The sequence below is a fragment of the Rhinatrema bivittatum genome, chromosome 1, assembly GCF_901001135.1.
Source record: "Rhinatrema bivittatum chromosome 1, aRhiBiv1.1, whole genome shotgun sequence".
Classification (NCBI taxonomy): domain Eukaryota; kingdom Metazoa; phylum Chordata; class Amphibia; order Gymnophiona; family Rhinatrematidae; genus Rhinatrema; species Rhinatrema bivittatum.
This window is the reverse complement of record NC_042615.1, coordinates 771,365,630-771,378,903: the sequence shown is the minus strand read 5'-3', so window position 1 is coordinate 771,378,903 and position 13,274 is coordinate 771,365,630. Positions and strand designations below refer to the sequence as shown.

Genomic DNA, 13,274 nt, shown 5'->3' with positions numbered 1-13,274 from the left:
TCTTGTTTTTTGTGAGTGACCAAGATATTAAGCTCCACAGAGAGAGGGTTGTCTCTTCGGTATAGCGCTGCATACGCCTAGTAGCACTATACAGATGTTTAGTAGTAAGAGTTGCCGTGGGAAATCTAGCCAGCAGAATATGGTGGATACTTTGAAGCAGATGTAAATGTACCTGGGGAAGTATTGCATGGGGCTCTCAGAATGGAAGCCCTCCACATACTTTGGGTTTCCTAATCTAACCCCCATCTCCTCCCAGCCCTTTTTTGGGTGTTGGTGAAAAGGCCCGTGCTGTAAACCAAGCAGATACTTTCACCTGCAATTGGGGAGAGAGTGTGACCATTTTTTCTGGTGCTTTTTTTTATCTGAGTGAACAGTTGTTTACTCTCCTGAAAAGGTTTGAAAATAAGTTTCTCATATATCAGATATGTTCTCCATCTGAATATTCTGTGCAGTAATAGAGCCACTCTGTGTGCCCTAAAAAGCCATTTATGACTCCCTAGTCATAAGTTGATTACATGCATCAGAAAATTGCTAGAAACACTGAGGCCCATATTCAGCGCTTCTTAGTCGGATAAGATAGGGCTTATCTGGCTAAGTAGTGGCGGTTGAATATCTGTCCCCCACTTAACAGCCACCACTTAGGCGTACAACTAGTTATCTGGTGGGCGGAGCCAGGGTGTTCTGGGAAGGAGTTGACTTATCTGAATACTGAAGTTAATCAGAAAACGTATCTGGATAAGCCTGGGTGGCTCATAGGGCTGTCCTAAAGTTAGCTGGCTTAACTCATCTGGCCAACTGTAAGATAGCCGATATAAACAGCGGCGCAGCTGCACCGCTTAGTATATAGGCTAAGTTATCGGGCTAACTTGACAAGCCACACAGTGGCCTCACTAAGTTTAAAAACAGTTTATTCCAACATATGCATATTGGGATAAACCTTTTCCAAAAAGACCTCATAGATTTCTGAACTGGTCGTACCAAACATGCTAAAAAAAAAAAAAAGCTCGTCCGCTTCAGCACCCTTCTTTTTGAACGCACGCACAGGCCCCTCTCCTGGGCGCGCGGTACATAATGCAAATGAGGTGTTGCACTAAAAAGAGACGCTAGGGGCAATTACACGCCTCTATCGCCTCCTTGGCCCAGGAGAGGTGGCTGTCAGCGAGTTTCGAAAACAGATGCTCAGTTTTACGAGCTTCTGTTTTCCAAACCCTCTGACAGCAATGGGTTAGGAAAATGGATACTGGTAAAATAGAGCGTCCGTTATCCTAACCTTGACCCGCTGGCGCAATTTTTTTTTTTTACCTTTTTGGTTCCACCGACTTAATATCGCTAGGAAATTAAGTCGGAGGGCGAACAGAAAAGAAGTGTTTTCTGCTTTTCTGTACACTTTTTCCGGTTGCTCAGAAATTAACACCTGCCCTTGAGCAGGCGCTAATTTTTAAGCATAAATTGTGTGAATCGGCTGCGCATTTTTTTTTTTCAGTATCCCGGGCGAATAGCTAATAGCCTCATCAACATGCATTTGCATGTGATGAGCGCTATTAGTTTCCGGGAGGGTTGAACACACGTTTTGGATGCACTAAACCCCTTACTGTATAAGGGGTAGAGTACGCGTGTCGAAAATGTGTGTCCAAATCGCATAAAACGGCATGCTAGCCTGGGGGCACTTTACTATATCGGCCTGAAATTTAGTAAAATGAGAACAAGAACAAACCAGAAGATATAGTGATAATATCGTACATATAAAATTGGTAAGTGTGTTCTTTTACATATATTCAGCGACATAACCGTGCCACAGTATATACCGTGTAACTTAGCCTGATAAGTTATATCTGGCCAAGTTACTTAAATGGCCAGTTTTGAATACTGACTTCATTTTTTAGCATGCATTACTTCCAAATTTGGAATTTAATGCAATTTAACACATATTTGTAAATAGGTGCCTTATTGAAGCAGTTATCTAAGAACATCTGATCTCCCCATGTACATTTATGCTTATTTTTTAACCATACTCAAAACTAAGACCCAAAAATATAGAAGAAAAAATCAATATAAATATATATAAGACTTGCTAGATAAAACTTCTCTATTGGTAAGCTAGTCAACCTTTTTTTCTATTTTTAACTGGTATGAATGTATGGTATGATTAGGATAGTTAGTTGTGTATTTATGTATTTCATAAATAAATATTTATATAAAGAACATTGAAGACAGCATTTTCTCTGTGAGTATATTTATGTATTAGTGTAGGGAAAATTTTGAGAATAGTACCCTTTGTATTGTTGATATTTTTTTAACCATGGGCACTCTGGGTAGATTGCACTAGCCTTCCTGGGTACCCATACAGCCATATCACTGCTGTTAAAAGTTGAAACTCTTCTCCATGTAGATTAGCCCAGTGCCGTCTTGGAAGCCTGATGCAGTCATACAGTGCTGTTTAGAGTTGTAACCACCAGTCCATGCAGGCTAGCCCAGTGCTTCTCTATCATTCTAGTTAGATGAGCATATAAGATCCCATACATAGTCCCACACTCAGTGCCATTCCCCTCTCTCCCTATGTCTTACCACTAAGTTTTGTGATCATCTAAATGGCTACCAAAACTAGCAAGGCTGGTGCTCTAATATCCGGTCTCCTAGCTCCTCACATACTGGACAGTATGTGGCCAACATCTGCCAGCACTGGCTCATTTTATTTCTGGGAACTTACAGCCCACTGATGCCAGCCCTGCTACCCCACTAGGTTGTGTTTCCGTCGTCTGCCCTTTTGTTTTGTCTTTGTCGCCTCTCCCCTTGCCTTTACTCAAGGAAGTAGAGAGTGGTTTGTTTGCAAAATTGCAACTTCCCAATCACATTCCTACCTCTGTCATTTAATATGACAGCAGATAAGTCTGTCATTTTCCTACCCCTGGTGCCCTGTCATAGACCCCAATCAATCTCTTGCTCTCCCCTTACCTCCTTGCCATTAAGGATTTCATGCCTTTTTTAAAAACTTTGTTACTGTTTTAGTTTCTACCATTTCAACTGGAAGTCCTTTCCTTACATCTAATACCCTTTCCATGAAGAAGTATTTTCAGTTGTTGCTCCTGAGTCTTATTTCCTGGAGCTTCATATCATGGCTTTTAGGTTTTAGCATTTTTCCTGTGAAAAAGAATATTGAGCAAAACCGATTTAATTTCTTTCTTTGATATTTTTTGATTTCCTTGTTTCATGTGAAGAGTCAGGAGATATCTTAAGTGTACTTTGGGTGCACAGCTCTAGTTGATGAAGAGATCCCACACCACTATGCTTTTTCTAACCTCGATGCCCATTTTTGTTCAGGTAAAGTCCAGACCTCTCGCTAGAATCCTTACAACTTTGATATTCTGGACATTAAGATTTAAAAGGGCCTGTAAAAATGCCATATCAAAATAATATACTGTTAATACTCTTAAGTAATAGAAAAATTCAGTAGTTTCCCCAACAAACCTTTTAATATCGGGTTGTGTATTTTATAGGCTTCAAAGAACAGTGGTAAGAATAGGATTGAAAGATTTGTTGATTGGGTGAAAGATTTGGGAGAGAGGGTAGTTGGGAGACTGGGTATGGCTTTAGGTATGGGAACTTGTTTTTCTCATCTACCCAGAATTGTAGAGAACTGTGAAAGGATGAAGTAATAAAGAGATAGATATTAGCAACTTAGCTGAAGTAGATAGGGTTTTCCTACTAGCATAACTAGGGGAACTGCTGCTTTAACTCAGTGGTTAGAAGAACAAGGTTGAAGATTCAAATCTTGAGATCTCCATTTGCCAAAAAACATGGCAGAGTGTTCAGCAAATCTAGAGCCTTCACAAGAACCAGAGAGGGAAGCCCCAAAAAGCAATACTAGTGACATCCTGCAGGCAGTCCATTTGATAACTAGAGCAGATAGCTAGAGCAAAGTAGATGGGGGCAATCAGACTGGATGAGTCAATTTCTTCTCTTCTGCCATCGTCTTCTATGTTATGTATGGAAAAAAGCTTTATTCTAATTTAGAGGTTAATTTTGCAACATGGCTTATAAATTAGAAGACAAGAAGGCACATACGTTCCACCAATTTTCAAAGTGGGCTTATGCTTTTAAGTCCACTTTACCTATGCACAGACCTACACACACACACCCCTACACACCTATACCTACACCTCCACCTTCAGGTAATTTTACCAAGGGAATTTATGACAATACTTTTAAAAATCAATGTGTGTGTGTAAGTCCCAACCCCACCCAGAATGCACTTCCTGACTGCCTCTCCCCTGTACACTTTATATGCATGCAGTGTGTATGTGTGTAATTTTATGCTGTATCGGTTTTGCAATTTTCTAAAGATCCATTTCTGTCAGTAAAGCACTACTTTACCCACAAATGTTCCTTTTGAAAATTACTCTCAGGGGCCGATGCAATATTGTGTGCTCAGCCGAGCGTACTGTTAAACCCATGGTTGGACGTGCATTTTGGACATGTATCCACAACCCCTTATGCTATAATGGGATTAGCATGTCCAAAACACATGTCCAACCCCCCTGCGAAACTGATAGTGGTCATCGCATGTAAATGCATGTTGAAGAGGCTATTAGCTAGTACCCCTGATCTAAAAAAAAAAAAAAAAAAAGTGTGCCTGATGCGCACATTTTAACGCTCAAAAATGATCACCAGCCCCGAGTTGGTATTAAGTTTTGAGTCATCCCAAGCCATGCTCAGAAGAGCAAAAAATACAGATTTTTTTGTGGTTCCTCCTACTTAATATTGTTGCAATTCAAAGCAGGAGTAACTACAGGAAGCTGCAACAAAAAAAAAACAAAAAAAATCTTGACAGCAGCCAGGTTAGGGAAAAGGAAGCTCAACCGTGGCTGTACACAGGTTAGGATAATGGATGCTCAGAAAATTGAGTGTCCATTTTCCTTGCCTGCACACAGCCATTTCCTCTGGGCGCTTGATGTCATGGACATGCTAGAGACGTGCAAATTATCCATTGTGCGTCCCTTTTTAATGCACCAGCTCATTAGAATGAGCACCCAAGAGAGGGGATATACGCAAGTTCAAAAAAACGTGCATCCAGGTCGGATGCATGTTTTTTGCAAATGATATTGCATCGGCTCCTTAATGTTCAAGCATAATCTTGGTGGTAGTCAGTGCATGTGTTCATTACAGCTGAATCCAGAAATATAACCATATGGCAAACTCAACCAACCCAACCTTTAACGAGCATCTTTATCCTTTAATGTTAGCATACCCTACTTCGAAACAAGCGCAGCTACTGGACAAAATGTGGAAAAGACTGTGGATGTGCTCCTGGACCTAATAATGAAACGCATGGAACAGTGTGTAGACAAAACACAAGCCTCTGAGGCAATTAATGGAACAGCGTCTGGGAAACTAGATCCAGTGAAACCAGAAGAAAAGAAGTGTGCCTGCTAGACATCACCTTAAACTGTGAGAATCTGTAAAAATCAGCAGAAAATGGTTGGCCATTGACTAAATTCAAATGTATCAGCCATGCTGGGTCAACCAGAGCTCTAAAATACTGGTTTTAATAGAATTGATTATGAATGAAAGGATAAATTCCATTACCTCAAGGGGTCTTTTTCTCTGTGCTGTTAACGGAGTCCTCCAATCGTGACCATATTGAGGGAAAAAAAACAATACCACTGTATTAAAAAAATAATCCCAGATGTCTTAGGTACTGTCAAACTAATGCAGCACAGCAAAAAAAAAAAAAAATCTGTGTGTGTATTGCGGAATATTTAGATATAATTGAATCAAAAACGAGCAAGAGAATTTTGTAGCTTTTGGTCATTTTTCACTTGTAATTTCTCAAGTTTATAGTTTTATGTGTATTGCATTAGGAGACAGAGTACCAACTAATGTGCATATTATACAAGCAAAGAATTTTCCATGCTGCTCCTTTTTCTTTTGTTTTTAAAGAAATTATCTTAATTCATGTATATAGAAAATAATGCTGTGATGACATTCTGAATGAACGACTGAAATGCTATGTAGGTTAAGTAGCAGATGATGTCTGTCTTTTGGTGAAAATCAGGGAACTATCCTCAGCCCTTTTTTTTCTGAGTTCACATAAGTATGGTCTATATTTCTTACCCAAGGACCATAGTTTATGTAAAAAAAAAAAAAAAAATAGGTGCCAAAATGTGTGTGGTCTCAGATGGGAGTGTATTATATACAGTATTTATGCACACAGCTCAGAGAGAACTAAAATCTAGGGCAGAGCTGGAGAATAAAGGTAATCCAGATTGATTGAGTCACTCAAATTTACTGCCTCAACATAAGGTTTATGGCTCTGTCATTTCTGTGGCAAAGATAGTTCCTTGTGGACTCAATAATCATTTAGGGACCTATGCACTAAACCTTTGCATGCATGCTAAGATCATTTAGCACATGCTAAAAAGAGTGGTCTCTAGCATGCATGCTAAGCTATTAATGTAAACTAGACTAAAAAGGCATTGGCATATACACATTAAAATTAGCAGGTACCTACATAAAGGCACATCATGTACAAATGATGCTTTTGTGGATGGACACTAAATGAACTCGAATGCTCTTCCATGTGCTTTTTAGTGCAAGCTTGGAAATGCCTGATGTTTTAGCACCTGCTTTGGACCTGATGTTAACTCCATAGCTAACAGGGTTCCTCGAGGATTGCAGATGGAGATGGTGAGACTGCTGCAGCAGGAGATGTGGAGTGTAGGGCAGGGGAAGAGCAACGGTGAGGGAAGGAAACAGGAAGGATACCAACACACACTTCACCACTTCAAAAATAATTCTGCATTTATTTATGCAAAGCAAAAGGACCACAGAGGGCAACGTTTTCCTAACATTATTGTTCAATTCTGAGGGAGCAATTTTTAAACTCTCTGCATTGGGACAAAGACTTAATGTACATGATGTTGCCTGCAGGCTTTGTGTGCACTTGCCCCTGCTTTTTCTACAGTTAGGTTTATGGTGGGAAGGCAAAGTGTGGGAAGATTTGAAAATTCCATGTACGTGAGCGCCTTTCCTTCCCCCCTCTTATATGCACCCCAGGAATACCGCCTCTGATTGCTTCTAAAAGGGCACCTGTTGTGGAACACGATATAAACTTTTACCCACATTGAGGGAGGGCAACGTTCAGGTAGCCCGGTTTAACACGGGTCAAAGGCATTTTGCCCGTATAAACGGCCCTGCACATACTTTCAGCAAATATATTGGTACCTGCTTCAAAGCAGATAGAAATGTACGCACTGGAGTTCAGACCCTATGCCTGTGGCCCTGCATTTTCAAAGGGAAACCCCTATGCAGTCCCACGGGTACTGCAAGCCCCTTGTGAGGTTTAGCAATTGCCCCCATCAATGTGAAAAGCAATGTGCAATAAAAGTTAATTCCATAAGTTCTTCTCCATTGCCCTGTCAGGCACAAGTGTTTCATTGCATGTGTCCTTTGTCCATGTGTCCTTTCTCGGACCACAGCCTGCAAGATAGGTTTCGCAATAGGACAAGGCCGTATCAGGTGAGGTATAAGTTCTTCACAGATGCCATTGAGGGGGTAATTAATTGGGATGCTCACGAGGCAGCTTTTAGCCTTCCAAGATTTGTCATTCCTCTCCAGCCACCTCTGGTCCATGGCTGTCTGAGATGACCTCTCCTGCATTGTGTAGATAAAGTGGACATTGTGAAAGGAGGGAAGTAGCTTTGCGAGATGGGACACATACATGATGGCAGTGTCGGTCACCTGAAATTGTTTTACTGCCCAAAGGCAATGGCTTTTGCTGTAATTTCTTTTATTATTCTGTCTAAAAATAATGGCAGGTATTCTGAGGCTTCAACATACCTAGTTGTCATGCCATTGCTGCCCCAACAATATAGGATGGAATGTAGAAGGGGATGGTCAGATGCCAAGATTCTTCTAATTGGGGGGCTGGTGGATTTTCCTGCCTGGCTTAATGGCACCTTCTGATGACAGTCCTTGCTTTTTGCCTGATTTTTCTACTTCTTGGAAGTTTCTTCTGTTCTTCCATCTCATCTACTGGAGTCCATATGCTCTCCTATTTCTGCCCTCAGCACTGACAATCAGCTGCATAGGGTAACAGATTGGATTATATATATATGTGGGCACATTTATAAGATCGCGTCTCCATTCAAATAAAGCTCAAAATTGGACTACCTTTTGGCTTCTAATCCAATCTGTTACCCTTATGGCTTTCTTAGATAGCCTACCCTCCTGTTTTGTCGGTCAATCAGCTACATAGGCCAGGCATACTTCTATACAAGGAAAAGGCCATGCCAGCTCAGATTAGCACGTACAAACTATTTAGCTCATAGAAGATACAGTTTTGGATTAGTGTGCACACTAATTGCATGCTCACACTATTGCGATAATTTTTTAATGCATACCTGTTATAATTTAGTGCATAGTCCATTAAGTGGTGGTTTAGCTTGCAAATGTAATATTCAGTGACATGGCCCCTAATATTTTTTAGCGTGTTTTATAGTGCTACTTGCGTTTATACTGTTGTATGCAAGTAGAAAAACTCTTTGACAATGCAATCCTACATTTACATTTGCTTTGAATTTTAAGGTTTGTTGATTCTTCTTATATGGAAAAAGTAAATCAGCAATCCAGGATTGCCTATTTTCCTAAAAGAGATCTTTAAGAAACGCAGATTCATGACAGAATGAATCTGAAGTTTTAACTTTGTCCAAGCATATTTGCTTCTTCTTTTTAAATGACTCCTTCATCTGAACACATAACCAAAGCCTTGAGGACCCAGCGTTTGTGAGAAAGATGAATGGCTGTCATTCAATGATCAGACTCTCCACCAGTAGGTCACTCTGTGTTAAAAATTGAAGAAAATTATACTGAAGTTGCAAAGTTACATTTTTAAATGTAAGTTTTATTGCTGTTGTCACCATTATGTTGGATATGTGAGAACTGTTTGATCGACCCTTCCATATACTGCTTTCTATGACTTATTTCATTAGACTTTGTTTTCAGAAGGCTTGTTGCATTCCGTCGTCTCCAGCAATGCTGTTTTGAAAACAGTCTGTTTAATACTGCTGCTGGCACAACTGGCATACGACACACGTCATTCTGTGCTGAAACGGAAATGAAGTCCTTTCCATGTCCATGCATGGTACAATTCCAGGTCCATAACCATCACTTAGGCCATCGAAATCAGGAATGTATATGCAATGCACATCTTAAGGCATTACCACATACGTTACTTTAGAATAAATAGTGTTTCTTCATCAACCCTGATCTAAAAGCAAGGTATAAAAGTACATGGTCAGAACGTATTGTAGTACATATCAGAAATTTGAGCCGAGCACTATAATGGTCAGAGTATTCTTCCATTTTGCTTGTAGTAAACCTTTTCACTTATTCTTCTTTCATGGGAGTAGCTCCTTTCTCTTGTTGGGCATCTTCGCCCTGGTGCTTATTATAACTATGCTAGGCTAGAGTAAGGGCCTATTCATGTCCCCCATTATTCTGAGTGCTCGCTAGTTGAGTCCTCCTTCCAGTTCTCCAGGTTCCTTTTGTTTTCTCCTTTCTCTTGTTTCCCGGGGAACAGCTGTTTGAAAGAGACACTCTTGCTTTGAATGTTGAACTGGAAATTAGCTAATAGTCATTGAACATAATGCAACATTTGATACAGCCAGAGTCCTGGGAACAGAGCCGCAATCTCTGCATACCCTAAACTAAACTCTTCATTGTCCACCTATCCTGCTTTACTTTCTTTCTTTGCTCAAATGCTTTTATTTTTTTTTTTTCAAATTAGTCAATTCAGTGTTTCATTGACTCAACATTTTATTTTACTTTTCAAAATTTAGCGTTTTGTTACTCAATATGCAAAAAGCTTGATCTACTTAATATTTGCATGAAATCAACCTACTTCTGCTCAGCTCAGCATAATGCCAGTTTCACATAAGTGTGTTGTCGGCATGGAAAAGCTACTTTTGAATTTATCAATTTGTGGTATGGCATCCATAATTCAGAAATTTGCAATCATATTAAAGCTGAAAAAAATGAATTCATTGCCCTTAGCCTTACGAAACTGCCAAGTCAAGCAGTGAGGTTTTTTTTTTTCCTACTGAATATTTATTGTACATCGCTTTTATTTATTTATGAAAGAAAGGTGATTAATCAAGTTTAATTAACTAAATATTTATCTTTGCTTCCAAACATTTTAACCATGCTTCTCAAAACTTTTCCCCAGCTTCATATAGTCACCACATTTTATGCATCTTTAACCAAGGATTTTCTAAATCTGTTGATTTGATCTTCCACTACAGATCTCCATGGGTTTGATTCACTAAAACTTACGTCCCTTAGACATAGAATTGGGAACAAGCCATAGTGAATGTGACCATCTATGAACCCTGTGGATCAAATATTGCATGGTTTCAGTTTGAAATTCTTCTCAATGTTTTAGGAAATCAGCCTGTAGCATTTCAATAGTCAGTGAATGATACCAGATTGACTATAGTTTTAGGTCCTTTGGAACCAATAATTCTCTTCATTTGCACCTCTTTAATGCCAATAGAATTTTCAGTTTCTAAACTCTATATACAAACAGAGCTTCCTTTTAAACCGTGCATGCTATAATAAGCTAATAGTGGAGAAGCCTTGTCATAATTAAAGAATTGCTCAAATACAGCCTTTTGTTTAAACAAAAAGGAACAGAAGAATACTCTTACAAATTGAGTGCTGCCTCTAAGGCATACGGAGCGTAGCACATGGGTGGTATACTTTTCACACCAAAAGTGTTCTTTTTCTAACCTATTAAAAAAGGAGCAGGTGTTTTGCAGCAAATAAGTTGCTAAGTGCACATCAGTGGGTCAAAATCAGATTTCTCTCAAACCTAAATTAAGCCTTTGGCTGCAGTTTCTAAGTAATTTTGGGCACCTTTACATTAAGCAAGGATATTTTCAAATTAATTTATCCCTTAAATTGATGCTCTGTACCACTGAAAGTTGCCACCTCCCCCCAATGCATCATATTCTCTGGTGCCATAAAAGGTTCCAGAAATATTGTTTAACACTTATTTACACACTTTTTTGTTGCTTTTTTGTTTTACATTATTTCAGTTGTTAAGAGGACAATTTTTAAAGAAAGTGGGTACCAACCATTCTGAATAATGGATTTTTCTAGATAATGGGAGTTCGCTGATATGTTAATAAAAGAGCAAAGGAGAAATGTGGAAAGAGAAAAAGATAATACATCCTATCTAGTCTGCCCAGCCACACCATCTATTCTGCTCTACAAATACTATCACCCCCACCAAGATCTCCTGTGCATATCCCATGCTTTCTTGAATTCAGATACTTGTATAGTCTCCACCACCTCCATGGGGAAGTTGTTCCATGCATCCACTACTCACCCTGTAAATAAAATATTTATTTAGATTACCCCCTTTTCACACTCATCCGATGATCCCTCATTCTAGTGCCTCCTCTCCAAAAGAGGCTCACCTCCTGTGCATGAAAACCTTGGAGATATTTAATTACCTCCATCATATCTCCCTTATCTTGCCTTTCCTCTAGGTGCATGTTTAGATTCTTAAACCTAACCATTTGGACTGACTCCATCCAATTTATATCTTTTTGAAGGTGAGTTCGCCAGACTTGTATACATTATTCCAAATGAGATCTCACCAAGGTTTTAAATGGGGCACTATCATCTCCTTTATTCTCCTGACCATTCCTCTCCCTATGCACCAAAGCATCTTTTTGATTTTTGTTGTCACCTTCTCCACTTGAATGGCCATTGTAACATCATCAGATTTGATTACCTCCAGATCTTAAAAAAAATTTCACCCTCTATACGGCTTCCTTAAGGCAAATTTTCATAAGTTTGTGTGCGTAAAAATCAGCAAATAGATGCGCAAATAGTATATACTCGTGTATATGCTACTTTAGAAACCTACAATATACATGCTTTACTCTCCATTGCCTCAGGTACGAACAGATTGTAAGCCCTCTGGTGATAGGGAAATACTACAGTACTTGAATGTAATCTGCTTTGAAGTGCTGAAAAAGTGCGAAAAGCGGAATATAAAAAAAATATAAATAAATAAATCTACACTTGAAAATAAAGGGACAGTCCAGGGGTATACCCGGGTGGAGCCAACATTGCTGCATGTAAGTTGCTATTGTATAAGAGATTTGGCAGCTTACTCACATAGATTTACACTTGCTCTTTATCTGATCGTAAAAGTCTTAAAAAGGAAACACTGGGTTCCGGGTGAAATGGGGAGAATGGAGGCTGAAGATCCAGAAAGGTCTCGATGACCTGCAGATGGAGTTGGTCGAGCTGGTAGACTAATTGGTAACACTGGTAACTTCATTGCCACACGCATGTTAGAAAAGCTCCCTACTTACACACACAAAACTTGACTTACAGGGGGTAAATACATGTAAAATTACAAGGTTGGATAAGTTCTTGGAGGAGAAGTCCATTACCTGCTATTGAGTTCACTTAGGGGCGGATTTTAAGAGCCCTGCTCGCCTAAATCCGCCCAAAACCGGGCGGATTTAGGCGAGCAGGGCCCTGCGCGCCGGGAAGCCTATTTTACATAGGCCTACCGGCGCGCGCAGAGCCCCGGGACTCGCGTAAGTCCCGGGGTTCACGGAGGGGGGTGTGTCGGGGGGCGATCCCGGTCGTCGCGGCGTTTTCGGGGCGTGTCGGCAGCGTTTTGGGGGCGGGTACGGGGGCGTGGCTACGGCCCGGGGCGGTCCGGGGGCGTGGCCGCGCCCTCCGTACCCGCCCCCAGGTTGCGGCCCGGCGCGCAGGAGGCCCGCTGGCGCGCGGGGATTTGCGTAAATCCCCCAACAAAGGTAAGGGGGGGGTGTAGACAGGGCCGGGCGGGTGGGTTAGGTAGAGGAAGGGAGGGGAAGGTGAGGGGAGGGCGTTAGAGGATTCCCTCCGAGGCCGCTCCGATTTCGGAGCGGCCTTGGAGGGAACGGGAGTAGGCTGCGCGGCTTGGCGCGCGCCGGCTATACAAAATCCATAGCCTTGCGCGCGCCGATCCAGGTTTTTAGCAGATACGCGCGGCTCCGCGCGTATCTACTAAAATCCAGCTTACTTTTGTTTGCACCTGGAGCACAAACAAAAGTAGGCTATTCGCGCTCCTTTTAAAATCCGCCCCTTAGAGAATAGCCACTGCCATTAGCAATGGTTACATGGAATAGACTTAGTTTTTGGGTACTTGCCAGGTTCTTATGGCCTGGATTGGCCACTGTTGGAAACAGGATGCTGGGCTTGATGGA

General features: G+C 40.8%; 1 protein-coding gene across 1 annotated transcript in view; it reads left to right on the top strand.

Moving 5' to 3' along the window:
* Window positions 1–12,487, top strand: part of RAB27B (RAB27B, member RAS oncogene family) — a 142,473-nt gene extending 129,986 nt beyond the window's left edge. Inside the window, exon 6 of the mRNA XM_029579826.1 lies at window positions 5,241–12,487. Within this exon, the coding sequence (XP_029435686.1) occupies window positions 5,241–5,430 (190 nt within the window). The 3' untranslated portion in view covers window positions 5,431–12,487. The remainder of the gene's footprint in view (window positions 1–5,240) is intronic.
* The last annotated feature ends 787 nt before the right edge of the window (window positions 12,488–13,274 follow it).